The sequence below is a fragment of the Lytechinus pictus genome, chromosome 3 (assembly GCF_037042905.1).
Source record: "Lytechinus pictus isolate F3 Inbred chromosome 3, Lp3.0, whole genome shotgun sequence".
Classification (NCBI taxonomy): Eukaryota; Metazoa; Echinodermata; class Echinoidea; order Temnopleuroida; family Toxopneustidae; genus Lytechinus; species Lytechinus pictus.
Window position 1 is genome coordinate 42,444,422 of NC_087247.1, and position 19,773 is coordinate 42,464,194.

General features: G+C 37.2%; 1 protein-coding gene across 1 annotated transcript; it reads right to left on the reverse strand.

Annotated features, from left to right (window-relative positions):
- Positions 1–6,996: 6,996 nt before the first annotated feature.
- Positions 6,997–16,307, reverse strand: LOC129255598 (endoplasmic reticulum junction formation protein lunapark-B-like). The gene is made up of 8 exons (XM_054893941.2): positions 16,083–16,307; positions 15,906–15,964; positions 14,530–14,570; positions 14,117–14,252; positions 13,062–13,193; positions 12,393–12,557; positions 9,763–9,867; positions 6,997–9,053 (listed from the first exon to the last, which is right to left on the reverse strand). Exons 1-8 carry the CDS (start codon positions 16,211–16,213, stop codon positions 8,791–8,793), a joined length of 1,032 nt encoding a protein of 343 aa, XP_054749916.2. The 5' UTR covers positions 16,214–16,307; the 3' UTR covers positions 6,997–8,790.
- Between the last annotated feature and the right edge of the window lie 3,466 nt (positions 16,308–19,773).

The following is a 19,773-nucleotide window of genomic DNA, read 5'->3' on the forward strand; positions in this document are numbered from 1 at the left end:
GAAGATGGATAAACTGACGAGCAAGAACCAATCTCAACTGAAGAAACGGAACGAACCTCAACTGAAGAAATTAAATCAATCTCAACTGAAGAAACGGAACCAATCTCAACTAAAGAACTGGAACCAATTTCAACTGAAGAAACTGAATCAATCTCAAATGAAGAAACTGAATCAATGTCAACTGACGAAACAAAAAAATCTCAACTGAGGAAAAAATCTGTAAGGAAGTATTCTTCAACCACCAATGCACTCAGACCGAGGCGGATGGTCTATTCACCAAAGCCCAAGCCACTCAATCGGCCAGTGGAGCCACCACGATAAGCCACACTTGGGATAGTACAGAAGTACAACACAGGAGATGGTCAAGTCTCACGAGAAGGAAAGACATCGGCAGGACAGGGCTTCATTAATGATGCCTATTCTTTTCGTCTTTCAGGAAGTCTGAGCGCAGGTCCACAGTGAGAAGGAAGCTCATCACTCCTGAACTCGAGATGCCAGCTATAATCTCACCTCTAGCCTCACATTTGAAGATGGATAAATTGACGAGCAAGAACCAATCTCAACTGAAGAAACGGAACGAACCTCAACTGAAGAAATTAAATCAATCTCAACTGAAGAAACGAAACCAATCTAAACTAAAGAACTGGAACCAATCTCAACTGAAGAAACTGAATCAATCTCAAATGAGGAAACGGAACCAATCTCAAATGAAGAAACTGAATCAATGTCAACTGAAGAAACAAAAAAATCTCAACTGAGGAAAAAACCTGGAAGGAAGTATTCTTCAACCACCAATGCACTCAGACCGAGGCGGATGGTCTATTCACCAACGCCCAAGCCACTCAATCGGCCAGTGGAGCCACCACGATAAGCCACACTTGGGATAGTACAGAAGTACAACACAGGAGATGGTCAAGTCTCACGAGAAGGAAAGACATCGGCAGGACAGGGCTTCATTAATGATGCCTATTCTTTTCGTCTTTCAGGAAGTCTGAATGCAGGTCCCCAGTGAGAAGGAAGCTCACCATTCCCGAGCTCCAGATGCCAGCTATCATCTCACCTCTAGCCTCACATTTGAAGATGGATAAAGTAGACGAGCAGGAACCAATCTCTACGGAAGAACCCGAACCAATCTCAACTGAAGATATGGAACCAATCTCAATTGAACAGACAAAATTTCAACTGAGGAAGAAACCTGGGAGGAAGTACAACACAGGAGATCGTCAATTTTCACGAGAGGGAAAGACATCAGCAGGACAGGGCTTCATTAACGATGACTATTCCCCCTCACAACCATTCTTCTTTGTTTTCAGGAAGTCTGAATGCAAGTCTCCAGCCAGAAGGAAGCTCACCACTCCTCCTGAGCTTGAGATGCCAGCTATCATCTCACCTCTAGCCTCACCTCTGAAGATGGATAAAGCAGACGAGCAGGAACCAATCTTTACGGAAGAACCGGAACCAATCTCAACTGAACAATCAAAATTTCAACTGAGGAAGAAACCTGGGAGGAAGTATTCTTCAACCACCAATGCACTCAGACCGAGGCGGATGGTCTATTCACCAACGCCCAAGCCACTCAATCGGCCAGTGGAGCCACCACGATTAGCTACACTTGGGTGGTACAGAAGTACAACACAGGAGATGGTCAAGTCTAACAAGAAGACATAGGCAGGACAGGGCTTCATTAATGATGCCTATTCTTTCTTTTTTTCAGGAAGTCTGAGCGCAGGTCCCCAGTGAGAAGGAAGCTCATCACTCCCGAGCTCGAGATGCCAGCTCTCATCTCACCTCTAGCCTCACCTTTGAAGATGGATAAACTGACGAGCAAGAACCAATCTCAACTGAAGAAACGGAACGAACCTCAACTGAAGAAATTAAATCAATCTCAACTGAAGAAACGGAACCAATCTCAACTAAAGAACTGGAACCAATTTCAACTGAAGAAACTGAATCAATCTCAAATGAAGAAACGGAACCAATCTCAAATGAAGAAACTGAATCAATGTCAACTGAAGAAACAAAAAAATCTCAACTGAGGAAAAAATCTGTAAGGAAGTATTCTTCAACCACCAATGCACTCAGACCGAGGCGGATGGTCTATTCACCAAAGCCCAAGCCACTCAATCGGCCAGTGGAGCCACCACGATAAGCCACACTTGGGATAGTACAGAAGTACAACACAGGAGATGGTCAAGTCTCACGAGAAGGAAAGACATCGGCAGGACAGGGCTTCATTCATGATGCCTATTCTTTTCGTCTTTCAGGAAGTCTGAGCGCAGGTCCCCAGTGAGAAGGAAGCTCATCACTCCTGAACTCGAGATGCCAGCTATAATCTCACCTCTAGCCTCACATTTGAAGATGGATAAATTGACGAGCAAGAACCAATCTCAACTGAAGAAACGGAACGAACCTCAACTGAAGAAATTAAATCAATCTCAACTGAAGAAACGAAACCAATCTAAACTAAAGAACTGGAACCAATCTCAACTGAAGAAACTGAATCAATCTCAAATGAGGAAACGGAACCAATCTCAAATGAAGAAACTGAATCAATGTCAACTGAAGAAACAAAAAAATCTCAACTGAGGAAAAAACCTGGAAGGAAGTATTCTTCAACCACCAATGCACTCAGACCGAGGCGGATGGTCTATTCACCAACGCCCAAGCCACTCAATCGGCCAGTGGAGCCACCACGATAAGCCACACTTGGGATAGTACAGAAGTACAACACAGGAGATGGTCAAGTCTCACGAGAAGGAAAGACATCGGCAGGACAGGGCTTCATTAATGATGCCTATTCTTTTCGTCTTTCAGGAAGTCTGAATGCAGGTCCCCAGTGAGAAGGAAGCTCACCATTCCCGAGCTCGAGATGCCAGCTATCATCTCACCTCTAGCCTCACATTTGAAGATGGATAAAGTAGACGAGCAGGAACCAATCTCTACGGAAGAACCCGAACCAATCTCAACTGAAGATATGGAACCAATCTCAATTGAACAGACAAAATTTCAACTGAGGAAGAAACCTGGGAGGAAGTACAACACAGGAGATCGTCAATTTTCACGAGAGGGAAAGACATCAGCAGGACAGGGCTTCATTAACGATGCCTATTCCCCCTCACAACCATTCTTCTTCGTTTTCAGGAAGTCTGAATGCAAGTCTCCAGCCAGAAGGAAGCTCACCACTCCTCCTGAGCTTGAGATGCCAGCTATCATCTCACCTCTAGCCTCACCTCTGAAGATGGATAAAGCAGACGAGCAGGAACCAATCTTTACGGAAGAACCGGAACCAATCTCAACTGAATAATCAAAATTTCAACTGAGGAAGAAACCTGGGAGGAAGTATTCTTCAACCACCAATGCACTCAGACCGAGGCGGATGGTCTATTCACCAACGCCCAAGCCACTCAATCGGCCAGTGGAGCCACCACGATTAGCTACACTTGGGTGGTACAGAAGTACAACACAGGAGATGGTCAAGTCTAACAAGAAGACATAGGCAGGACAGGGCTTCATTAATGATGCCTATTCTTTTTTTTTTTCAGGAAGTCTGAGCGCAGGTCCCCAGTGAGAAGGAAGCTCATCACTCCCGAGCTCGAGATGCCAGCTCTCATCTCACCTCTAGCCTCACCTTTGAAGATGGATAAACTGACGAGCAAGAACCAATCTCAACTGAAGAAACGGAACGAACCTCAACTGAAGAAATTAAATCAATCTCAACTGAAGAAACGGAACCAATCTCAACTAAAGAACTGGAACCAATTTCAACTGAAGAAACTGAATCAATCTCAAATGAAGAAACTGAATCAATGTCAACTGACGAAACAAAAAAATCTCAACTGAGGAAAAAATCTGTAAGGAAGTATTCTTCAACCACCAATGCACTCAGACCGAGGCGGATGGTCTATTCACCAAAGCCCAAGCCACTCAATCGGCCAGTGGAGCCACCACGATAAGCCACACTTGGGATAGTACAGAAGTACAACACAGGAGATGGTCAAGTCTCACGAGAAGGAAAGACATCGGCAGGACAGGGCTTCATTAATGATGCCTATTCTTTTCGTCTTTCAGGAAGTCTGAGCGCAGGTCCACAGTGAGAAGGAAGCTCATCACTCCTGAACTCGAGATGCCAGCTATAATCTCACCTCTAGCCTCACATTTGAAGATGGATAAATTGACGAGCAAGAACCAATCTCAACTGAAGAAACGGAACGAACCTCAACTGAAGAAATTAAATCAATCTCAACTGAAGAAACGAAACCAATCTAAACTAAAGAACTGGAACCAATCTCAACTGAAGAAACTGAATCAATCTCAAATGAGGAAACGGAACCAATCTCAAATGAAGAAACTGAATCAATGTCAACTGAAGAAACAAAAAAATCTCAACTGAGGAAAAAACCTGGAAGGAAGTATTCTTCAACCACCAATGCACTCAGACCGAGGCGGATGGTCTATTCACCAACGCCCAAGCCACTCAATCGGCCAGTGGAGCCACCACGATAAGCCACACTTGGGATAGTACAGAAGTACAACACAGGAGATGGTCAAGTCTCACGAGAAGGAAAGACATCGGCAGGACAGGGCTTCATTAATGATGCCTATTCTTTTCGTCTTTCAGGAAGTCTGAATGCAGGTCCCCAGTGAGAAGGAAGCTCACCATTCCCGAGCTCCAGATGCCAGCTATCATCTCACCTCTAGCCTCACATTTGAAGATGGATAAAGTAGACGAGCAGGAACCAATCTCTACGGAAGAACCCGAACCAATCTCAACTGAAGATATGGAACCAATCTCAATTGAACAGACAAAATTTCAACTGAGGAAGAAACCTGGGAGGAAGTACAACACAGGAGATCGTCAATTTTCACGAGAGGGAAAGACATCAGCAGGACAGGGCTTCATTAACGATGACTATTCCCCCTCACAACCATTCTTCTTTGTTTTCAGGAAGTCTGAATGCAAGTCTCCAGCCAGAAGGAAGCTCACCACTCCTCCTGAGCTTGAGATGCCAGCTATCATCTCACCTCTAGCCTCACCTCTGAAGATGGATAAAGCAGACGAGCAGGAACCAATCTTTACGGAAGAACCGGAACCAATCTCAACTGAACAATCAAAATTTCAACTGAGGAAGAAACCTGGGAGGAAGTATTCTTCAACCACCAATGCACTCAGACCGAGGCGGATGGTCTATTCACCAACGCCCAAGCCACTCAATCGGCCAGTGGAGCCACCACGATTAGCTACACTTGGGTGGTACAGAAGTACAACACAGGAGATGGTCAAGTCTAACAAGAAGACATAGGCAGGACAGGGCTTCATTAATGATGCCTATTCTTTCTTTTTTTCAGGAAGTCTGAGCGCAGGTCCCCAGTGAGAAGGAAGCTCATCACTCCCGAGCTCGAGATGCCAGCTCTCATCTCACCTCTAGCCTCACCTTTGAAGATGGATAAACTGACGAGCAAGAACCAATCTCAACTGAAGAAACGGAACGAACCTCAACTGAAGAAATTAAATCAATCTCAACTGAAGAAACGGAACCAATCTCAACTAAAGAACTGGAACCAATTTCAACTGAAGAAACTGAATCAATCTCAAATGAAGAAACGGAACCAATCTCAAATGAAGAAACTGAATCAATGTCAACTGAAGAAACAAAAAAATCTCAACTGAGGAAAAAATCTGTAAGGAAGTATTCTTCAACCACCAATGCACTCAGACCGAGGCGGATGGTCTATTCACCAAAGCCCAAGCCACTCAATCGGCCAGTGGAGCCACCACGATAAGCCACACTTGGGATAGTACAGAAGTACAACACAGGAGATGGTCAAGTCTCACGAGAAGGAAAGACATCGGCAGGACAGGGCTTCATTAATGATGCCTATTCTTTTCATCTTTCAGGAAGTCTGAGCGCAGGTCCACAGTGAGAAGGAAGCTCATCACTCCTGAACTCGAGATGCCAGCTATAATCTCACCTCTAGCCTCACATTTGAAGATGGATAAACTGACGAGCAAGAACCAATCTCAACTGAAGAAACGGAACGAACCTCAACTGAAGAAATTAAATCAATCTCAACTGAAGAAACGGAACCAATCTCAACTAAAGAACTGGAACCAATCTCAACTGAAGAAACTGAATCAATCTCAAATGAAGAAACGGAACCAATCTCAAATGAAGAAACTGAATCAATGTCAACTGAAGAAACAAAAAATCTCAACTGAGGAAAAAACCTGGAAGGAAGTATTCTTCGACCACCAATGCACTCAGACCGAGGCGGATGGTCTATTCACCAACGCCCAAGCCACTCAATCGGCCAGTGGAGCCACCACGATAAGCCACACTTTGGATAGTACAGAAGTACAACACAGGACATGGTCAAGTCTCACGAGAAGGAAAGACATCGGCAGGACAGGGCTTCATTAATGATGCCTATTCTTTTCGTCTTTCAGGAAGTCTGAGCGCAGGTCCCCAGTGAGAAGGAAGCTCATCACTCCTGAACTAGAGATGCCAGCTATAATCTTACCTCTAGCCTCACATTTGAAGATGGATAAAGCTGACAAGCAGGAACCACCAGGAAGTACTAAAATCTACTCAGAAAATGCATTCCCCCCTGAAACGAGTGGAGTGAATTGGTTTTCTTTGGCAGAATAACATGCTGCTTCTTGAACTAAGTATAAGTGCTGAAAAATTAAAGTAATGTTTGATTGATCGGATGATGGTGGTGATGCCTATTTTGGTACAAAAGGTTAATGAGAGAAGAGGAGAGCATTCAGAGTATTAAGAGTCAAGAAGTCAAGGCTGACAATCTTCCAAATACCAAATTTTCTTTTGTTTGAATCTTTGTGACTCCTCCTGTTAGAAAATATCGTGATGTAAACAATCAGCCCTGCGCGTAACTATTGTTTAGTAATCAGTCAAGCTGTCGCGAGTATTTATTCAATCGTGAGTATTATGTCTTTCGGTTATTATTAGAACTTACTTAAGATAATTTCATATTCCAAAATGATTACTGAATTAGGCTTGAATATGAGACCTCAATATTTGATTAAGAAATGTTAGAAGATGAGTTGTTTTGCAGTTTTATATGATCGCATTGGCATAGATATAGGTTGAATAATTCATCACTTGCTGTGTTTTATGTACGTACATAGTAATTGGAATTATTTGCATAAGAGCACAGCCGGCGTATTTGCATACGTGCGGATGAGAGTTTGGAATGCACACGGTCGATCGGAGCGCTGACAGGTTTTGATTGATTTTTGACGAATTCATATCTTTTTAAGTGTTAATATGAATTGTATGTATATATTTCATTGCACAAAAATGGAAACTTATTGACTTATTGCTTTGTAGTAATGAGCGAGAAATAGTGAATAAACTGGCTTCGATATAACACAGATCAAATTCTCTGTACAGTATACACTGCACGTAGACGTGTTTGTGCATTCCAAACTTGCTCGGCGCACCGTTTTCAGTTTTCACCTACATCCGCAATTTGTCAACAAGAGAGTAAAGGAATGTTTAGTTGCAGGGGGCTGGCAAAAAAAATGGAGTCTGACTGGAATCTTGACGTGGGGAATTTAGATGTTGGAAAACTTGGAAAGGTAAACAGATGCAGGAAACAATCATATAGCCAAGGTCTATAGATGCTGGAAACCTCGATATGAATTAAATTAAGTCCATATTGTCCTGTACAAATGAATATTAGAATTCCCAAATGTAGGTTCAAATTAATTAAAGTATAGCTATGATACAAATTTTCTTCATAATTATTTTGGTCGAGCGACCTTAAATAAAGGTTTAACAGTCTAGGAATCAACCCCTTTGTATAGACACCAGAATTAATAGACGTGGAAACGAATGTCAGACTGGGAAGCTGGAAATAGAATTTTCCCTTTACAAGCTAGACGCCAGATAGATTGGGTAAATTCTTAATACTTGGAGGCCTAAAATTAAGTTAAATAATTAGTCTTTATATTTCTCTAGTAAAAAAAATATCTTAGGGCTTTTCTGTAAATATTAGACATTGTTCAATATATCTGTAACAGTGACGAGTCCAGTGCTGCACATGTATACCTAATTTGAATAATAAAGTACATCATTATTTTTCTTTTGGCCATTGAAGCTAAAATCTGAGTCATAAACTGCTGTCTTTCTTTGCTGTGTACCCCCCATAGTAATATATTTTGACGTGACGACCCTTAAATGCAAATAATCTATAGCGAGCCGCTCTCGCCTTTTTCTTCCACTCTTTTATTATAATAATTCTCTTGGAAACTGCATGCTCCAAAATATTGAGATTTAATGGAAATAGACAAAAGCTCATGTGATCCATCACAGACTGAGCACCATCCTGACATAGAGGTTGAAATGGAAGAAATAAGCAAGAGTGGCGGCTGCTATAACATTTAAAATGTGCAATTTTGGGGGTAAGGTTACCCCCTGTTGCCCTCCTTTGTTGTTTTCTCAATATGAATTATGGCCAAATAATACTTTCACATGTGCGTTTATATTACACCATCGACCTGTCCATAAAAAATGAAAGTGGAATACATAACAAGGAAATCCAGAAAACAAAATGCTGTGATTGTATCTAAGGTCTCCATAATACCTTGCTGATTCCCAACATAAAAAAAAATGACCAAATCCTACATTCTGTGATGGGAAGATTCATTGTGCTAGAGGATACAGGGAAAAAATACTTGTACATTGAGTACATGTACAGGCATTCTGAAAATTACATTAGCAAATACTAGCAATATGAAGAGAAATATCAAGAAGGAAAGACACACTGTTATCTAAGTTGTTCCACTTGTTCTACTGGAATTTCATTACTTTCAGCTGCTTCATCAGTTGTGCTTTCGGGAAGATCTGAACGTCCTCCCTCATCTTTATTGATAGCCTCTTCTACAGGAGTTTCTTCTGTATTTTGAACTTCAGCTGATGGTTCCATTGTTGATGTAGGTTCTTCCATTTGGTTCTGATGGCTAGATGTGGATTCTGTGTCAGACCCACTCACTTCACTCCCACTAGCATTTGATCCAGAGCCTCTTCTCTCTGCATTGGTCAAAAGCAAAAAAAAAAGAATGGAAAGACATATTGATAACATCACCATAAAGCTCAAAAGCAGTTTGTAGGTTACATCAATGTAGTAAAATATTGAAAATAAGACGAATATGTTAAATATAGATACATGGACAATTCCTATTTAAAAAATTGATAGACATAAAGTAGAAAGAAGATAATACATACACTCTCGTTTTATTATATCTAGCATTTTATATTATAGCATTGTTGCTGAATTGAGTATGGCCATGTGTCTTGAACTCATCCCATGCGTGTTACATCGTCCAAATCTAATGATCACGCACACATCCATATAAAAAATGGTCACAACTTTGAAAATATTCACCCTATCCATAAAAAAGAAGACTTTTTCTGAAAGGAAATTTCATGATTAGAAAAATGGCATTAAAAATGAGGACAGGTGAACTGCTGACATTAACCTCATAAAAATGTTTAACTTTTCAGGACCCCCAATAAACTATATTTCAGACATCCGTATTTTTGTGTGTGTTTGCCCATACCATTATTTATTTACCAGATTTGTATTGCTCATTAAAATCCTTTTCAAATGATATATACCTTAAGGGGATTCAGAAATTTCATTGGGTTAATTTTGATATGCAAATTGGTTAATTCAAAATATCCAAAGCCAACCTTTTTTAACAGATTTTACCTTAAATTTCTGAAACAATGATCTTACCCAGTTTGGCTCCAAATGCAATAGCAGGTGTTTCAGGAAGTTTAGGAGCATTAGGTCTGACTTTTTTAGATGGGTTGAATGTCTTGCAGTAAGCACACCTAAAGGCTGTAAGAAAAAACATACCAAATTCCATTTAAGATTAAAATGTGGATTGTACATATGATGAATTCACAATGATTAATTGATTCAGTTTCTTCTAAGCCTGAGTCATATTGATTACTTTGTACACTGGTGTTTGACAGCTTTTTATTCTAACGAACATCGATGCATCAAATATAGAAGGCGGGAAAATCAAGTAAATTTTTTGCTCTGTCACGTCGATGCGTGGCACATACTGCTAGCGCTGATCGTTAGTACTGTAAGCAGTTGACAGAGCAATGATCATGTGTAGTTTCCATGATAAAAAACAAAAGGGACCCATGCAGAATTCTTCCCAAAATATCTATTAAAAAATGATATTTGCAGATGACATCATATACGTTTGAAATACAATAATATGAAAGACATGAATCACGCAGAGTCAATCCGAACAATTCTCAATTAACTTTCAGACACACACAACAGCCCCCTACATTCAATCTCCCGAATCAACAGGCATACTTGCTGCGCTGGCCAACATGCAAGTGCTAGCTAGCGGACCTTGCTGGAGATGTAGTTGGATCCTAAATGAGCTCCAAATTGATGGAAATAAATATCGTACAGTACGTAATTTTCTCTGGATGTTCATTTGAATTGGTATTCTATGCTGATATAGCAATTGTGAGGAAAGGAAAGTGTTATGATAATGTTTGAGAATTAATCCTGATATGATAATCCATTTTAGATACAATTGCAGAGCACGAATGTCTCAAATTGATTTCTATATTAATATGATGAATGGATATAAATTATTAAATTATTACATTTTAATAAATTTCTATGTCCACAATAAATATAGGCCTATAGGAAATGTTAGCAGAGTTATGTTATGTTGATATGGAAGTATTAATATTGTCATTATTTATCTTTTTTTTTGCATCTTCGACAAAAGAAGAACAATGCGCATGCGGGATTATTTTCCATTCGTACATTCATAGCAGCTAGGTAAACATAGACTAACCTAGAGAGTTGGGCACAAATGAGCTTCAAATTGATGGAAATATATATCTAATCATTTCTAATGTAATTTTCTCTGATTGGTCATGTAAAATGATATTCTATAGTGATATTACAATTGTGAGAAGAGTTGCTACAGTGACGATGTTCGAGAATCAATCCTGACATGATATATTTTCTAGATAAGTGCAGATCATCATTTGATCACAAATTCGCTATGTCCATCATTAAAAATGGAAACGGAATACAAATGCTTTACATCAAGCTCTAACTTCATATTAATGATTATTATGTGCAAATTATTATTAAAATATTACAATTAAATAATGTTCTATGGTTATAGTAAGAAATATTGTTAATGAGAGAAAGGTTTATTTTACGTCCATCGTGTCATAATTTTCCATTTTGATCTGGTTTGATGAAAGCACAGTGCGTATGCATGATCGAAGACAATGAATTCCATTCATGAATCCATCATGCATAAATCATCTCAGCATTAGGACTCAAACTGGGATCAAAATAAACTTCAAATTAATGGCGAATATGCATCATAATTGCACAATAGGTTTCATTTTGGGGGAATGTAATTCAAGTAAGTAGGAGTTTAGTTAGACATCATTGTTCATTTTGACCATTGTGTGTACCATACGAAAAGGCCATATATCTTTCCTTCACACTGTCATTTTTTTTCGATGCACCAATTTTGCAAAAACTGCACTGGCGCTCAATGACATCGATCGAACACCAATTTTAAAATTGATTCGACTTAGGCTTAGTTTCTTAATTTCTAATATCAGAAAAAAAAAAAAAAGCAGTGCATAAAATGATCATCTTCATTTAAAAATTTATCAACAGTTAACTTACATGATGTTTGTACTGAAAACATAGCAATCACAAAATGAAATGAATGTAATTCCCGTTGAAAGCCAGTGATAATAATGTCATTTTCATTGAAAACAACCAAAGGGACATCTTATAGCTATGGACTGGTTCTTTGTAGAGTTGCATTTTGATATTTACTTCCAATGGGTGTTTTATAAACTGCAAATAAGTTACACACAATGAATGAATTATGTTCAAGGAGGTATAACATAAAAAAGTTAACTTAGCATTACCAATTGATTGTAGCTTTTTGTATATGGTATCCCATACACTAACAAATATGATCAATTGTACAGTCAATTGTATCTTTTATCTTACACCCCTCTTGGGTGCTAAATTAAATTCCCAACCATTTTTATTCTTGTCCGCTATTTGAAATCCCATCTTTGTGGAATATAATTATTGCTGTTGAAAACATCTGAATGCAACGTTTATTATTTGTTATAATTTCACTCGAGTTATACGAAATTCTGTCCTACTTAGTTGTAATACCAAACAAAATGTAGTGCATCTCATTTACCCCAAAAGCAAATCATCAGTCAAACATTAAGGTATGTGTAAATTCATTTGAGAAGTTGTTCATATCTTATAACCAGCTTGATGAAGCTTCCCAAAGATCTACTTACTGATGCTATAGATAAGTATGGACTTACCAAGATATTCATATTCTTCCTGCAGTGCCATGCCATTGTGTGAATAGCAATGTTTGCAGATGAGGGCATACCTGCTACTTGGTCCATCTCCAACCAAGTAACCTACAAGCTTGTCAAAGGTTGTCTGTTCTTGAGAAAGGATTGGTCTTACTGTGCCTGGAGATCCTGAAAGAAAAGAAGATACCATGGATGAATCGGTTGATTATTCCATTCACATCATGTTGTTTCTCTAGTGAATTTCCATTTCCATCTTATCTATCCTTCCAAAACAGTTAAGAATGATTTGATAGAAAAATTAGCTGATACATTGGAATTATACTGTTAGAGATTTATGCCACTATTGGCTATCCATAGATAAACCACAACTTTAAACCAGAGTTAAATCAAACCTGACTTCAGAATACGGGCCTTTATCTCTAACTTTCAAATATTCATTTTCTTCCATAGAAAAAGAAATGCATGTCAAAATATATACCAGTTTTCATCCATTCTGTAATATATTTTCCTTTTCAAATGGTAAATTCCATTTGTTTCACTTTTTCCTGGTTCCCTATCTCCCCCTCTCTCCATCTCTCTTTCTCTATCTTACTTCCCCCTTTCTTTTCTTGTCTCTCTCTCTCTCTTTCTCTTTTAACCTCTCTCCCCTCCTCTCTCTCCATCTTAACTTACTGATCATAGCAGCTTGAGGTGTCTGTAACATTGGTTGGTTTCCAAGATGAGGTGAAGGTCGTTGAGGGGTCACAGAAGGAGAACCTCTCCCACGACCTCTACCCCTTGCACTGAATGGTCTCTGGCGCAGAGCTATAAAGTAATAATTGAAATACCTTAAAGATTAATCACACTTTATTCAACAAGAAAACCCATAATAATATATGATGAAAAATAAAAATCTGTTATTGATTAGATTCATAGATGTCTGTAATAACTTTTTTTAGTTTGAAGCATTTGTTCAAAAATATAATGTATAAGACATTTATAACTAATTCTTTGGGGTAAAACTACAAGTGATAACTAAAAAACAAATGGCATTTCACGTTTTCTAACTTTCTTTCTGAAATAATTCAAACTTTATATATTTGATGAAACAACCTTCCCTTCAATAAATTAATGCAATAGGCAGTATATGATAAAAGAGAAGATTGTGGCAGTTGCACAAATTTATCTCTAAACAAAACCCATTTAAATCAAAATTCAATTCAACAATAAATGCTTCAGATCTGTTAGAATAAAAATATGTGCTTGCAATTCCCTCCCAATGATTTTAATTTGAATGCATGTTCAAAAGGTCCAAAACCTAAATACTAACTCAAACTGACCATCTAAAGTCAAATACAATCTTAAATCTGTAACTGTTTTAGGTGTTAGCCAAAGACAAAGTATAAATATTGCCAAGGGCTTTCATCACATGTATGGGGAATATTTATCATACATGTATCTCACATGAATGTTGTAACAAATTATTAAATTGGTCAGTTACATTTTCGCAGATGGCAGATATGAAAAGGATAAATACAAAGAGGGTTACACAACCCTACTACGCAGAATTATAAGATTTTTGTACACACCAGTATTTATACCCGATAACCTGGGCCTAAATTCAAATATAGTAATCCCTAAAGAGAGATTGCACATGATGATTTGTGAAATGACAACTAATTATTACCCAGATATTCCTTACAGGATCTACTGGAAGAATCTTGCAGCCTAGAGTTTACATCACTAACCTGGTGTAGGTGCTTGTCCTCTGCCGACTGCTGGTGTCTGGGGCGAGGTCAAAGGGGGCAAGGTTACACTTGGATCAAACTTCTCAAGTATCTCTTTGGCTTTCTTGTAACTCTCATTCTCCTTCACATCTTCTAACTGTAAGAATATGATGTGCAGGCATTTGAAATTAAGTGTTAAGCTATGAAATTTAATTCATCTCAATAGCAGGATTACTGAGTTTAATGATTCATAGTATACATGTATATTTCATAAACTAATGTTTTGACATACAATTTAAAGATTATCATAAGAAATTCAATCAAATGAACATGCAAAATGACTAACAATTTAGAAAGATTCAATGATAAACTAGCTAATATGAATCCTCTATAATTTGGTTTTACAACTTTGAGATCAAGGAAAGCGCACTTACAACAGACTTTTTCTTGTTCCTCAATTCCTCAAGAGCAAGATCTACACGTGACAGAAAATGGTTAAGGGAAAGTCTCATTAATCTTGATTTGTTTGAATTAAAACAAATCATTGGCACAATCATTTGTACTAGTTACCGTACACACACTGAGAATGTCAGAATGATATATACAGTGCATCCCTCAAAAAAACAAAACTGATATTTATTGATGATTTATAGCTTAATCACAAATACTATAGACAAATGACCTATCATTGTTAAGCTTTGAGTCTCTTCTTTCATCTGAAATAACTTAGATTATTTCTCATTCATGCATAAGTGAGCAAAAACAATTTGAAGAAAGGATACCAAAAAGTTACTTGGCAGGCAGTATCTGAGTTTCAAAAAGAAATTGACATTTTTATTTAAAGTTCATTATCTGCTCTTTAATTTGATACCTTAATTACAGAAAACGGTAAAGAAATTGAAATAAGGCTTGAATTCCAAAAATTTCATAAAATAAAGAGGTTTTACAGAATAGCTTTCAGACTTACTCGACACTCTGTTTTGTTGACGATCAGCCATGCATAGAGTTAAGACTTTTGTCAACCATGTAATAGCATAAGTGGGAAACCGGTTAAAACATGTTTGTTTCATGAAATTATGGAAATACAAGCATTGTTTTGAAGAAACATAACTTTGTTACTTCTTGACCATTTTCTGCGATTTTAGCTATCAAATTAAAGAGCAGATATTGAACTTTTTAGGCATGTAATTTTCTTTACGAAATTCTGACACCCCCACCAAATGACTTTTTGCTATCCTTTCTTCAAATTGTTTTTACCTACTCATGCATGAATGATAAATCGTGTATGTTAAACCAGCTGAATGAGGAGATTCTAAACTTTACATTATAGGTCATTTGTGTATTGTATTTGTGATTGGATTATGATATATTATCGCTAAATCACGGTTTTGTTTTTTGTGGGACATATCAACTTCCCATACAAAATAGTATGGCTTAGTAAAAAAAAGAATTTCAACAAATAACTTGGTAAAAGTATTCAAGCACTAAAGGCCTTTATAAAATAAGTCTGTATGACTACACAGCTGTGCCAATTAGGATTTATAAATGTTCATAGATTTGGGGGTATAACTATAACAAAGAATTATATTCAATGAGAAAAGCCTTAAATAGTACGTGCAATATACATATATCCAACATCTATGAATCAGGAAATTTATATGATGCAAATATAAAAGTGAAACTGAAGGTCATTTCCCAGGACTTTGTCACTTATCTGTACATTCAGAGAAGTAAATTAACACTGTGACACCACCTTACATTATGCTTTTATCTATAATTGTTTCTCACTACAACAACTATATTTTCTTACCATTTTGAGCAATCCTCTTTACAAAGTACCAATGCAATGCCTTCCTTATCAGCCAAATTCTGCAGAGAGAGTTAAATAATGTGTACGGTTTTATATTTACAATAATTTTCATTTAGTAACAAGCTTTTTAATAATGTTTTCTTAAATTATATAAAGAATCAGCAATTCTATACTTACAAGAAAGGAAAAAGAAGGAGAGGGAAAATCTGTATAACTCTCTGTTGCCAAGTTGTAGCATTGTAGAGAAAATAGAAGAATAGTGCCATTATCAGGTAGCCGATGACAGAGTAGAGCAGGAGGCTGCCCATGTAATGTTTCTCTAGTTCAACATTACGTCGCTTAGACCGTAGTAGTTGGTCAATGTCTTTTTCAATCCCTTCCAATATCTCAACAGTAGTCTGCCGTTTCTGTGTAAGGATTATTTGGTAAGAAAGAGATGCAGAAAATAATTTAAAAATTGACATAAATACTTCAAAAGTTTGTATTTCTTTGTCATTCCTTTCAGACTCCAGGGAAGCATTTCGTGGAAGGACTTGTCACCCTCCAAATGCATCCTGGCTAGGTCAACCAATAATGTTTCTGTTATGTTATGAAAAGATTATTCAAAGAATCAGACCAGACCCAAAAGTGAAATTGACAAATCATATACCAATCGAAAGCTTATAAACTACTTAACACAGCAATGCAAGCTTTATGCGTTTTCACCACTTTCCAGCTGAGTATTTTGCTTAAAGGGTCAAGTCCACCTAAGAAAAATATTGATTTGAATCAACAGAGAAAAATCAGACAAGCATAATGCTGAGAATTTCATCAAAATCGAATGAAAAATAAGAAAGTTATGACATTTTAAAATTTTCACAAAATATTTATATGCACAAATTAGTCACATACAAATGAGAGAATTGATGATGTTCCTCACTCACAATTTTTTTGTTATTGTTTGAATTATACAATATTTCAATTTTTACAGATTTTACAATGAGGACAAATTTGACTGAACCACATAATACTTAATGGTAATTCCACATGTTTAGGGAGTAATTAAACTTTGTTTCGCAGGAAAAAGAGGAGAAAATTAGAATATTTCAAATTTCATATGATAAAATACAAAAGAAAAAGTGAGTGATGTCATCAGTTCCCTCATTCGCATACCAACGGGGATGTGCATATAACTATTACGTGAAATTAAGCGAAACTTCAAAATGTCATAACTTTCTTATTTTACATCTGATTTTGATGAAATGTTCAGTGCTCGTTAAATCAACTTTTTGTTAGGGTGGACTTGTCCTTTAAGAATAGCTCCAATTGTCAGGTTTCAAAAATAGGCTTTCTTGTAAGTGTTTTCACAGGCCTCGAAAACTTGATGTCATGTTGTGTTAGAAGCATTGTGATTCCATTGGTCTGTACACAGAAATAAATATCAATTTTTCTCCTTTTTCGATTCTATATTTGACTTTTTTTTCAGTTTGCAGAAAAATGGCACGGAAAACTATTCAGTGCTCTTCGCTAGATTTTTTTGTTTGGCTCTTAGTGGGCCTAATTTGCTATGTCAGGAAAAGTTGTTACACATAATTTGATTACAGATTGAATTGGAAAGCTGCGCCAAATAAGCAGAAATTAAAATATGGTAAAAAGTATTGAAAAGATTTCATTGATTCAAGCTTGCAGGAAGATATCTATGACATCTCTTTGTGATAGAAATGAAGATATTAAAATAAGTAATCTGAAAAGCAAAAAAAAATCACCCAGTTTTTTGTGTACAAACCTTACTGTATGGAATCATGCTTCTAACACAACATGACATTGTGGTCTTGAGGATGGTTAAAGCATGTACAAGAAACCTATTTTTGAAGCACGATATTAAATTGGAGCTATTCTTAGGCAAAATACTCAGCTAGTAAGCAGCAAAAATGCATAAAGCTTGCATTTTTTGTATTAAGTAGTATATAAGTTTTTTACTGGTATATGATATGTCACTTTCACTTTTGTGTCTAGTCTGGGTCTGAGTGATTTTGACTAAATCAAAGAATCTTCTGTCATAACATGCCAGTTGTGCGAGGTGAGTAGGCCTATACCAATCTTTCATGAGTAGTTACGTGAGTAGTTACAATACAGCATGTTGCCCAGTGTCTATGCAGTACCTCTTCTCTGGGCACACACATCTAAACAAAGAAGGCACACAACAACCAGTAGGCTATTGTCTTTAATGAAATAAATATCATAAAAGTGAAGTCTCCCTCATTAATACACCCAAATTGTGTGCAAAATGAATAGGTGTGCAGACATGGGACGTGATTTTTTTTCAGCCAAATTACAGTATGCTGCCCAGCTACCAACAAATCCGCCTTGAGGAGCAAGCAAATACTTAGTCGAGTTTCTTGGTTTTTATTGTCGAAATTCATAACTGTTAGGCCCAAATTCAATGGAATATGCACTATTGTTTTATAACTGAAAAAACAACACGAGGTGAGCGGGATTTGACCCAGCATTGTTTTATCTGTAACACATGGAGCTTTGACCTGACACTTATACCACTAGACCATGAGCAAATAACAGCAGCAGAGTGTTCTAAAGGTTTTATACTTCTTCCCTAAAAAAAATATATTCCTCTGCTTTACTACATATATTTCTCTGATATCCTTGGTAGGATTCATGCTAACTGGATAACTTAATGGGCATATATGCTAACATCATAGGCCCTAAATACACATGGCCATAGTCAATTGTTTTTTCACATGCCTACATGTTAGCACTGTATAGCGATGGCGCTACTGTTATGCCTATGGCAGGGTGGATGAATATTTCCTCTCTGTGACTGGACTCCTCTATGCTGGCATTGAATCCAGCTATGGCAGACAATCATAGTTGGATGATTGCTTCGGTTCAAATGACAAGTAACTGTGCAGTCCACCAGTGGGAGTATTCCTCCACGGTATTGACGTTGAAAATCACCATTTCATACCTGCCAACATTTAGAAATTGAAATCCTACTCTGATCGCGCGATTCCCAATTTTTTCCAGGATGGTCAACACTGTGCTGGGAAAGGACCACAATTCATAATCTGCTGCGAGCGAGCAGAATGAGCAAGCAAAATTTTGTCCTTTTCAAGACAAAGTCTAATTTTGTGATAGGTTTAGACTTTATGACACAAAGTCTTATTTCACCTTTTTACTTTCACTTTCTACTTGTTATCACTAGAAAGCAGTATAAAAGCAGTTTGTGCAATTGTAATTTTTCATTTTCACAATTATCCATTTATTATATATGTACACAAATAATTTAGAAAATAGAAACAAATGAATATTGACAAAAATATAATGAATCACAACAATAGGGAGTAAACATCAATTGATTTAATGGTTTGAATGGCTTGCTGCCGATCGCTAATCGAATAGCAAAATTTGCACTCTTCGGCAGATCCCGATTATGACACTTGGGATAACTCGAATACTCAAGTATTAGTAACAAAATGACAAGATAATATAATAATGATAACAATTGTTTTTAAATACTTGATAAAGATTTAAAAATGATTTCATCGAGGTAATTTGTCAAAAATGAACAATGATTGTATCACATTCACAGATAAACACCAACTGAAAATTTTAATCCCACCAGCCTTACCTCAATAAACAATATATCGAATGGTAAAAATGACATTCGAAACACTAAAGATTTTGAAACACATTATGAAACTTACTGATTTTGGCTCATAGCAGCACATTCAGTGTTATAGCATTAACTGTGATTTTCTTTTTTTCTACCTGCACACTCAAAATTAGTTTGGGCATATTTCTTGTGAGGCCCTCTATTGGTGGTCAAGATTTGGATTCAACATTTTTTTTTCTTAATTAAAAATATTTTTAA